The sequence below is a fragment of the Camarhynchus parvulus genome, chromosome 1A, assembly GCF_901933205.1.
Source record: "Camarhynchus parvulus chromosome 1A, STF_HiC, whole genome shotgun sequence".
Lineage (NCBI taxonomy): Eukaryota > Metazoa > Chordata > Aves > Passeriformes > Thraupidae > Camarhynchus > Camarhynchus parvulus.
In genome coordinates, this window is record NC_044586.1 from 57580844 (window position 1) to 57592605 (window position 11762).

At 44.0% G+C, this 11762-nt stretch overlaps 1 protein-coding gene across 1 annotated transcript in view; it reads right to left on the reverse strand.

Annotated features, from left to right (window-relative positions):
- The window catches only part of LHFPL3 (LHFPL tetraspan subfamily member 3), a 235119-nt gene extending 223722 nt beyond the window's left edge, over nt 1-11397 (reverse strand). The window contains exon 1 of the mRNA XM_030961020.1: nt 10922-11397. Coding sequence (XP_030816880.1) covers nt 10922-11390 — 469 coding nt within the window. The 5' untranslated portion in view covers nt 11391-11397. The remainder of the gene's footprint in view (nt 1-10921) is intronic.
- Nucleotides 11398-11762: the final 365 nt, after the last annotated feature.

Below are 11762 nucleotides of genomic sequence, written 5' to 3' on the forward strand. Positions count from 1 at the left end.
CCACATTAACGTGGTGCTGCCACACCAACAGGGGAATCCCACCAAATGCAAATGCCTGACAGGAGCTAAACACAAGAGCCTGTGGCTGGTAAGACATCTGCATGTTTGGAATGTTTGGGACTGTATTTTTCTAGCATAATGACCATGTATTGCAATTTCAACCTTTTTATTTTAATGATGGTCTAATATAACTTCACCAGTAATAGGAAGGCTAAATACTAAGATAGAGCAACCAATTAATAATTAACTTTCTTTAGAGGAACATAAATCTACAAGGATGAATAATTTTATTTTCATGGAAAGTCTAATACTTCCCTCATGAAATTAATCTTAAAACTTTGAATTAACTCTTTGTGAAATTACACTGAATGTCCCTTAAGTGCATGCACTCAATGCAGAAGAGTTTTGTAGTGTTCAAAGATGTATTAGCCAAGCTGAAGATACCTGTGGGAAATCTGATTTTCAAACACTCAGTCTACATCAGAGAGAAGTCTCATTTATGATTTTTAGGCTCATAGGTAACATTCTTCAACTCCCTCTTGAAGTGGAAAACTTTTTTTACAGTTTGTTCTACACTGTTGATCACTTCTTCCTCTTGCCAAAGGTTACAAACATCTTTTTTCAAGGTGATTACTGAGTCTAGTTTCAAAGATAACTACATTTCATGTAAATTTTTAATCCAGAGATTATTTGTTGACAATTTAAACAAAGCCAATCAGAAATTTATACTATGGCACTAAGTCACAGTTGTAAATTTGTTCAAATTAAAGGAAAAAATTCCATGTTACCTTAACTTTCCTGCACAGTTAATTCTTGAGCTCCTCATTTTGAGACTTGGCTACACATTGGTTATGTCAACACAGATAAATGAAGCAATACCAGGGAGCATTCCCAGGCATTGAAACTTGACACTATTAAATTGTTAGAATTGTCCCTCAGCATGTGTCACAGGAGTGTTTTTAGTCTGTTCCATCTAACAATCTTCCAAAACATTGCCAGGGCACAGTTTGCAAGTTAGGACATGCCAGGAATGGTTCCCAACAGAATGAGTCTAGTGACCCAGTTTTAGAAGGTAAAAATGCGATCATGTGGATGCTGGCCAGTGTGCCAGCTGACCCTACAGCAGAGGGGGGCTCTGTACCCCACTAATTTGTGCGTGCAGGCACAGCAACCACTTCTCTCTGTTGGGCCCTGGCAAGCTGAGATGGGTCAGTACAGATCATTTATGTCAGTGTTTCATGCTTACAAGCTGTTACACCTGGGCAAAACAACCCTCTCCAAGGCTCTTACCCCATCAAGAAACTCCATGGAGCTGGGGAGCATTCATCTTCCACAGCCACTGCAGAAGCCTGTTATCCCAGAGGAACAGGCAGAAGGTCAGACTGGAGGGAGAGAAATTGCTAAAATCTTCCCTGAGCTTAAGGGACCTGCCCTGTTTTATTCACACTTGTGCTGCACACAAGGTTCACCATGACCAATAACCTATAGCAGGTTGCAGAGGTACAGCCTAGCACAGCAGGACAAGACACATTCTGGCCATGGTAATTGCATGAGATCACTCACCTTATTCAGTCAACTTCTGCAAAGTAAGGCACTTGACTTTTGACTTCTAGAAGTAAACAAAAGGACCTCCCAAGGTTTCACAAATAGCGTTTTCTGAACCTCTGAACTCAGAATATCTGTCTTTGACCTTGCAAGTACAGCATGTCTAGTTTTCTTCTCTATGAACTTTTCCTTTTGAAATATAACCAGAAAAATGAAGAAAGTGGAATGCGTGACAACTCATCAACTGTTTGTAATAATTTATTTCAAACCGTTTATTCCGTAGCTTTCTCCTTCTGATGCACTCTCAATTACTTGATTGAATAATATTCTCTGAAATAGCACATGATGTGCTTGTGTCAAAGAGGCTCTCCACAGACGCCATCAGCTACCTTTTAAAATCAATGAAATTCATAAATTTGCATCTGGCTTCTCAAGGAGAAAATAAAAGAACCTTTTCCCCCGGTAAGTATGACCTTCTTATTCTAAGGCCAGCTTGTTTCATGTCTTCTGCATCTCTGAATGCCGATGTGAAGATGGATAATCTCTTTCTTAGAGTAGACAGATCTTGAAGTCTATTTTATTGCCTTTTTTAAGGATTCCAGCCATAATTCTCTCTTAGTAATTGGGAGCTGCACACTGTTCCACACAGTAATGCATAATCTAGCTATTCACTGTCATGCTGCTGCCGCTGCAATTTTAACAATGCTGATAGCAACCAATGTCATCGAATTCTGCAGATTTTCCAGGCTATAGCCTTGTTCTTGTTTTTTTTTTTCTTTCACCATTTTTGAGAAAAAATGTTTTATGTTTTCCTTTGTAATGCCTCGATATTGTGACCCTCCCATTCCTCACTGCTGGATCTTGTTAGTTTTCAAATATTGAGTCCACACCACCTGATCATGCCACAGATTTTCTGTTCTGATATGTTTGCTGTCTTCATGTTTGCAAGATCAAAGCTAATGCTGTTTATACCACAGTGCTAAAAAGGCTCTTTTCACAAAAGGTAAAATAACCTTCATGTTTGAAATCTAGCCTTCTTTTCTTCCATGCCTTTTTACTGCTGATAATATCCCTATGTTTCCCTCTTCCTGGCTTCATTTTGGCATATAGCAAATTTCTTCATTAAACTTTTAGAAGGAATCCCTGAAAGAACTCGACAGCAGCTGTATCCTATGCCAGTGATGTTCCTTCAGCTGCAAGAAAATAGAGCTGCTCTGACACCAGCCTCTTTGCAAAACCCCACTCCCATTTCTCTTTCTTAACCATATCCAGGTTCTTAGCTCCTCACAATTCAATAGGTAATATTCTCCTCTTTTAAAATCTTTCCCAGTTTCTTTCTCCCTTTCTTTATTCCCTCACACATACACTTTTTCCCAGTGAAATGGTATTCATCCTCAAACAGCCTGGATAACTTTATGCATTTCCTATTGTATTATCTTACTGTTTTTCAAAGAGTGGACCACAGCCCCCAGGATGTTCATAAAAGGCAACTGGGAGAGTAATAAGATGCTGAAATTTTTATTACACTCTAAACCAAAAGAAAATATCTGTTCTCCATTCCCTAAACACCTTTATCCTTCAAAAAACAAGTTTTGCTACCAAAGTCTCAAATCACTCATACAAATAAAAGATATTCACTTCTTACATGATACATTTTAGACACGTTTCCTCTGGGATCAAGACAGATGTGGCTGCTTGATTTTGAGCCTCATGACCAATTTAAACCAAATTTGACTGATGCTACAAGCGTTCAAAACACTAAATTCCTGCAAGTTTTGTGAAAAAGCTGAAAGCAGAAAAAATCCAATTTCCCACCAGTGAAAAGACAGGGGTAGTTTTTCCTTTAACAAATCTAGACAGCAACTTGAGGACATCAAACCAACAGAAAATAGCTTTCTGCCAGGTAGAGCACATGCTGTGCCATTGTCAGCTACAGGGACAGGGAGCCTGTGAGGAGCTGGAGAGTTTGGCCACCAAAGGCATAATATCAAGGGATGCACAAGAGAAATTTTGGTACTATGGGCACAGGGCTTTTGGGGGAAGGAATTACTTAGAGACAAGACACTGGGCACAGCATTTCTCCCTCATTTCCACTATTCACATGATACACCTTTTACTTTCATGTTTATAGCCAAACATGAAGTATCTGAAAATGTTTACTTCAGTGGAAAGAAACCAAAAAAGCTGCACAGCCCCATCACTCACTTCACCCAAAACTTCCCACTAAAACCTTCATGTGATTTTCACAACCTCCCCAACCACCCTGACTCACACAAGGACACAAGCAGTTCCCAATGGCAGAACCCATCACAGCCAGTGGGACAGCAGCAGAGCACAGGCTACCAGGGGGCGTTCCTGGGCAAGGGTGAAGAAGTTCTAGGGATCTCTTTTAAGCCCATTGGGAAACTTTCCTCTGGAGCTGAATGTACAGAAAATCAAACTGGCAGCATGATTTCTCCTCTGGGAAAAAGAAGCACATGCACCAGGCTTGCTTGCATTAGATGTCCTCGTAGGCTTGATGAGACAGTCCATTTGTGGGCAAGGAGAGCACTTGGCTCTTTCCCTGCTCCCTGCCTGCCTGCACAGCTCCAGCACCCCATTTCCCCAAAATGCAGAGGCAATGCTCATCATACCATGATCAGAGCCTTCAAGAACCCTGATTTTTCAGAATTTTCTCCCTGATGGGCCAACATCCACTACTGTTCAGAGACCACTAAATAACTTCAGCCACCTCATCCTGCAGGTGCTGTGGGAGTGTTAACACCTTATTAAAATCAGCATCAGTGATGAAACTCAAGCTCAAAAACCTGATCAATATTCCTGGACTTCTCTTCCTGTCCCTTTTGCCTCCCATGTGCCTCCCCAGTTTACATGTGGAGGGTACATAGTGGCAACAAAAGCTGACTGCATTGCTGGTAAGGTCCTTTGCTTCTGGTGAGTTAGTAAAGACAATTAACAAATGAAAAATGCAGCTTAAAAGTTTACAAATGTACATACCTCATGGCTAATGCAAATTTGTGTAACTTCAGCTTCCAAACACAACATTTGTCAAGCTAAGGACTTGAAATCTTCCCCTGTAGGTCCTCATATGCCATCATCTGTCAATTTTTAATCTTCTTTTGAATTGCAAGAAAATTCATCCTTTTAGCCTTTCTTCTTTCATTTATTTAAATCAGTTCTGAGATCCTTTCTACTTTATACTTGAAAGGGTGTCTTGAAAGATATTTGACCTAGACAGAACAGGCATGGGAACCACTGCAGGCAAAGGAGTCCATTTTTTGCATACACATTTAGGGACACCACAGGACGTTTTCACTGCAGTGAGAGCTCACTTGCAGATGTCCATCTACACAGTCTGTAATTTCTCTTCTGTCCCTCTGCTCTGCTGAGACCCCACCTGTGGTGCTGCATCCAGCTCTGGGGTCCCCAGCTCAGGAAGGACGCGAACCTTTTGGAGCAAGTTCAGAGAAGGGCCATGAAGGTGATTAGAGGGATGCAAAGGTGAAGGAAAAGTTCAAAGAACTGGGATTGTTCAGCCTGGAAGGCTTTGGGGTGACTTAATTGTGGACTTCCAGTGCTAAAGAAAGATGACAAGGAACTATTTACAAGGGAACATAGTGACAGAACAAGGGGAAATGGATTCAAGCTGAAACTAAGAAGTGGGTTTAGATTAGATATTGGGAAGAAATATTTTACTATGGGCGTGGTGAAACACGGAGACAGGCTGCCCAGGGAGGCTCTGGATGCCCCATCCCTGGGAGTGTTCAAGGCCAGGTTGAATGGGGCTCTGAGCAAGCTGATCCAGTGGAAGCTGTCCCTGCTCATGGCAGGGGGGGTGGAACTGGATGATCTTTAAGGTCCCTTCCAGCCCACTCCATTCTATGGTTCTGTGATTCCATGATTCTGATTCTTAGAAATCTTACACTGCATTTGGTGTATTAAAATACAGGTTGTAGAAATAAGCCCATGTTATTAAGACATCTAAATCAGTCTATGCAATCAGCTATCCTTACTATAAATTATTAGACAAATAACTATCACTTATTAAATAAATAATTTTGATGCCACCTGCAAAGTTCAGGAGCCATAAATGTAAATTACTCTCTCAACAAATTCTTAAGGATACTGAAGCCATGAACAAGATCCTTGTCTGACTCCAAGAGATACCCTGTTCAAACACTGGTGCAAGGCTGGGTTTTTCCCAGCCTTCTGGAATTTCCCCTGTACCAAGATCTGTCAAACAGCAGTAACAAAGGCTCCAAGAGCATCAAGGTCAAGGCTTTTAAGACTTACATAAAAGTCACCTGGTCCTGCAGACTGATTTCAAGCATAAAGGCAAACAGCACAGTTGCAATGAAGAATTTCTCCATTTCATTCTGAAACAATTCCGTTTTGAACAAACTTTTAACTGTGGCATGTAATAACCTCTTCATTATGGCTGCTTTGGCCTCAAAGATCTGGCAGTTGAGTGATAGGAAACCAGTTTTAAAAACCTGTTTAAACCAAGTCCAGGGAAAACCTGGGGAGCCACAGAAAGACCAACACCTGTACCATATAGATCAGTAGAACTACAAAAAAAAACCAGTGTATGTCAGCATGTGTACAAACACAACATATTTGTGTGATGAAAGGAAGTAAGGTAGGACCAATACACCTATTTTAAGTAATTTTTCACAAAATTACTAGAGTTCTCCAAAGTAAAAGTAAAAATTAACGTGTACTATGGTTTTAATTGACAATGTTTACTTGGATTTCCAAAAGACATTTGATGAATCTATCATTCATAAGTCTTAAAAAAACCTAGACTCCCAGAGGATAAAAATAAATGCCATTGCAAGGATAAATAATTGGAAACAGATGGTAGGACACTACTGTCAATTTTTCAAGTGGAGAGAGGTCAATGGTGGAATCCTGCAGGGATCTGTGCTGGAACTTGGGAGCTACTCGTTTATTTATAAATGAGCTGGAAAACAGGATAAATGGTGAGGTGACAAAGCTAGCTGCTGATACTCATTCAGGGTGGCTACGATAAGGGCTGACTGTGAAGGAAGACTTTGCAATACTGAGTGACTAGGCAATAAAAAGTCAAATTAAAGTCAGTGTAGATAAATACGAAGTAATTTCTTTAAGGGGGAAAAGAACTAGCTACACAAAATTATCTGCCCCAAGGTGATTATTACCACTTCAGGACTGAGATCTTGGGGTTATAATAGGCAGTTGTGTGAAAACATCAGCTCACTGTTCACTAACAGGGAAAAAAATGAGTATAACTAATTACTAGGAAAGGAACAAAGAACGAAAGAGAGAATATTATTTAGTCACTATATGAATGGCTGGTTCGTCTGTCTTGAGTATTGTGTGTAGATCTGGTCCCACAGACTCTGAAAAGATAGAGTAGACTGGAAATGGCTATGGGCAGGGCAGCTGGGATCATCACAAATTCACTACAACCTAACAGCTAAGGACTGACTAAGAGGCCAAAGGTCTCAAAACCAGGTAACTGAGGGGATACAGCAAAGGTGTAATCAGAGCCAGGCCAGGGAAAGTGTCTCCAAGTTCCCTGCTCACAGCCTCTTCCAATGCATGAGCTGAGAGGATCAAATGAAATGTGCAGGCACAAGACTTAGAACGCAAAAATCATTGAATCTTCACACAACATGTATCAATCTGTAGAATTCCTTGCTCTGGGGCACTGTAAATGCTAAAAGTTTACACAGGCCTCAAAAAAGAAAATCCATCAAGAGCTCTTAAATGCCAAGATCCATCTGAGGAAGTCCCTGAGTACGAGTGATGGAGAACCAAAAATACAGAGGGCAAAATGAGCTTTAGCTGTGCTGATGCTTTTGTGGGCCATGTTACAGAGCACTGTCAAAGATCACTGGACTGTGGTTTGCCAAAGTACAGAGTTTTGATATTTTGTTCAATGGTCCTCTTACTGTGGGCATAAACTCAGGAATCTCTTGAAAAACCTAGATATTGGTTTCATCCTGCTTGTCCATGGGACACTTCTATGCCTTTCTTCTGCTTTCCTTACTTTTTTCTTTCTTATAACTTGAAACATCCTAGTAAAGGAAAAAAGTAATGACAAATATAGTGAAAAAAAATCACAATGACAGAACGGAAGTGTTTGATCTACTTAACCTATAAAGGAATAAATCTCAAGAGTTATCTTTATTTGTGAGGTTTCCTGTAAACATTAGGTGTAGAATAACAAAGAACAGTAATACCTAATTCCTAATGATTTCAAGAGTTTGTGATCATGCAGCTGCTCGAATTAGGTGAGTGCATACTGCTCGTACCCATGATTTTGCATTTGCAGAAGAGGAGGTTAGGGGATGGAGAACGAGGCTGCCAGTACTGGCTCTCAAAGGATCAAGTGTACCCTGGCAGCATCATGCATGTGCAACAAAAAAGGCAGCCTAAGCCATGGCTAAATCATAGGACCATCTAATCTAGGTTGTACACACAGGAAGTGCTTTTTTTCTTAGGATTTTTCTTTTTATCATGTCATAGACCTGTCTAGTCATAGACATGATTAGACAGCAACAAGGACTGAAAGTGTATGTGCCCAAGATACTGTTTATCTTTTTCTTACTTATTAAACACCTTTTCAAAACAAGAGCTATATCATGCTGACAATTTATAATGACTCATGCAGGACAGACTGTGATCCAAATCTTCCTTCTAAAGAAATCAGTTCCTAAGCTTTCATTTGCAGTCCTAAACCAAGCATGATCCCACATCAGAAACCTGATTCTAACAAGATTTAAATTACATCAATTTTAAATGTTATACTACCAAACTGAATGCTAACACTATGAAAGTACATAATAGCAAGCAAAATCAAAGCTATATTCACATGGTCCTTTATTTCACTACTTCAGATTCAATTTTGTCCCTGTACTACACAGAACTATATGCATATGTAGATGACATTATTATATTCTTTTTTGTGAGATAAGCATTTTAGGATTACTATTGTCTATTACTTATACTTTTCAAACAGTAAACTAATAACAGAAGTAGGTCATATAGCTCAGAGAAAACATCATTATAACACTCCTGTCCTGCATATTTTACTCTAAGTTTTCCTTCTGTCCCACCACCTTTGTTTTCTTCAAAGGATGAAACCCAAAGCAATATGGACTTTCTGGTAGTTTTTGAGGAAACTTTTTAAAGTAATACAGAAATGAACAATGAGGTAAATACTGAATTAAGGTAAAACATTCAGCAAACAATAAAGTCAGGTTCTTTCAATGCCCAACATTGTTCTAGCTCTTCCAGGGCATTTGTGTACAAATTGGGAAAGACAGCAAACAACCACTTGGCTATGCATGTATTCCCTTACTAATTTTGGAGGGAAGCAGTCTGAGAAGTGATTCTTCTGCTGACACAAAGCTCCTTTTGTTGACTTTTAATGCCAGCAGTGCATCTACCAGCTTTGGAGATGACAAAAATTCTGTGTTGCTTAGCCTGAAAACATATCTCCAGTCACACCTGCACACATGCAGTCACATATGGTGGTTTCTTAACATTATTATTCACCTGTACAGAAACACAGTAAAGGAATCAGATTCATTTTATCTAGCTTTCACTAGCACCTCTGGGCATGAAGTAGTGCAAACATAGATGTTGATGTTGGAAAGTGCAAGGGATTTGGAAATTGTGCTGTCCTACTGCATACTGGACATGAAAAAAACATGCTGAAATGCACCAAAACAGTGAATATTCATGGCACCTTTTAGCAGCAGAGCCATAAGAAGAGGAAACAGCTGAAAGCAGAACTCCTTAATGGAGCAGAGGAGACATAAATTGTGCAAAGATGAAACAGTTTTCTCTGCCCAGAGCCAAGGGACATGACTGCGTACAATTAACCAGACCATGTCAGAATGCATGTTACTGAATGGACCAGCATCAAAGGGGGTTCCCAGTATAAAGATAACGAACCCAAAACTAAACTCACTGGAATTGGGAAAAAACCTACCAGCTTCAAGTGACTGCAGATCCCTCCCCAAGTGATACAGAAAGAAATTACAAGGAAACTTCAGTGAAGGAAACAGCATAAAAATGTATAATAGCACACAGAAAAACATCATTGGAGAGAGAAATGGTTAGAGCTGTTTCATACAAACCAGAGAATTCCACCAGGTCTCATGGACTAGATGGCAAACTGAATAATGCTGAAGATGTTCAATAAAAAACTCAAAAGAATTTTTGCTCAGAAACTGAAATGAATGTAGGTCAATTAAGGGGACTGAAAAAGTGATTGTGAGCCCATTTTGGTGACCTTTTGCTGTGTTTTCCTAACAGCTTATTCCTGCTTATTCCAAAACTTCTCAATTTCAAGTTTTACCAGGAGGACATGTAACAGGTATGCTTTGATTTAGCCCCTTTTTTTCCCCAAATGATTGAAGAATTAATATTTTCTGTCTCGCTAAAACTGCTTGTATTACTCTCTTAATTCTACAGACCCTCCCAGCTGCACACAAATAACCAGTTCTCCACTAACTCAGAGGGAAAGCTGTGCTGGAAATGCAGAAAGGGATGCCCTGGTGTTTTCCCTCTTTCCTACCACACACTTTTCCCAGGGAGACCCTGGATGTGACGGGGAAAGTCAAATGAAGTCAGGAAATCTTCTGAAACAAAATCAGCAACTGAAATTAATTCTTTTTCTTTGCACTCCTAACATAGGGTGGAAAATAAACCTTGTGGACAAGTGAAACAGACCCCAACCAAAACTCATGCATGCCACATCCAACGACCTCAGCTGCCCTTCCAGTTCACCAGCGAAAGACCTCGCCAAGCCCTCCCAGGGAGCCGGAGTGGGCTCTGCCTCGGCCGGGTGGAACTGTGGGACCGGGACTAAGCTTCAACAGGCGGGCAGCTGCCTTCCCCCACCGCCGCCAGCCCGAATTGTCCCCACTGCCATTTTCTCCTGACCTTTACAGCAGACCCGCGCTGGAGGACACCCACCCGTTCCGCCCGCAGTCGCCGGGGCTGCTGGAGCTGCCCACGGGTCGGTCTCACCCCGAGCCCGGGCAGCATCCCCGGGCAGCGCTCGGAGCGCTGCGAGGAGCTGCGGGCTCAGCCGGGCTTGGCCCACGCCCAGTCGGGCGGCGGGGCGGCCCGGGGCACGCACGGGCACCGCTCTGCGACGCTGCCCATGTGCCGCTGCACCCCGAGCATCCTCTCCCGGCCTGCCCCGGCGGGGCACCCCCGGCCCCCGACACTCGCCCCCGCCGCTCCCCGCCCCGGCGCCGCAAGTTTGGGCAGAGCCGCCCGTGCCCCCCGGGCAGGGCCGGGCCGGGCCAGGCTGGGCTGTGCCGGACAGGGCGGCGCGGAGCATCCCAGCACAGGGGCCGCTGCCTCCACTCACCCGAGGTCAGCTGCATCCAGGCACAGATCTTGTAGACGGTGGCTGTGTTGCAGAAGAAGAAGAGGATGAAGCAGACGATGCAGGCGATGATGAGCATCATCGAGAGCCCGATGAAGAAGGACGCAGCTTTGAAGGCTCCCGAGGGCAGGCTGGAGAAGTCCGTGAAGCTGCCCCGGCAGGTGAGTTCCCGGCTGAAGCCGTTGCCGATGCAGTAGTGGAAGAGCCCGAAGTAGCCCGCCTGCGGGGTATCCACGCCGTCCCCGATCCAGTACGGCTGGATGAAGCACACCACGTTGACGATGGCAAAGCAGATGGTGAAGATGGCCCAGAGCACGCCGATGGCCCGCGAGTTCCGCACGTAGTTGGTGTGGTAGATCTTGGCTGCCTCCTGAGCTGGGAGCATCCCCGCTGCTACCGCTCCTGACGAGCCTGCTCCAGTAGCCGCCGTCCCTGCAGCCGCTCCGGGCATCCTCTCCGAGAAGGTGCCCCCCTCCCCTTCCTCCTCCTCCTCCTCCGCCTTCTCCTCCTCCTCCCCGCTCGCTCCTCTCGACGCGACGCGCTCCGCCGCCGCCGCTGCGTGCGAGAGCCGGCGAGCCCCTGTGCTGGGCTTCAGCGGCTCCGCGCCAGCACCAGCAGCCGCGGCAGCGGCGGCAGCACCGACACCGCCCGCCGCCGCCTATCGGGGCGCAGCGCAGCGCCGCCGGCCCCGCGCACCGCCCGCCCCGCTGCCCGCCCTCCGCCGCCGCCCGGCGCCTCCCCGCACAGCGCCCGCCGCGGCTTCCCGCGCAGCCACGGCGGGCACGGGCAGCGCCGGCCCGAGGGGAGGCGGCGGCGGCAGGAG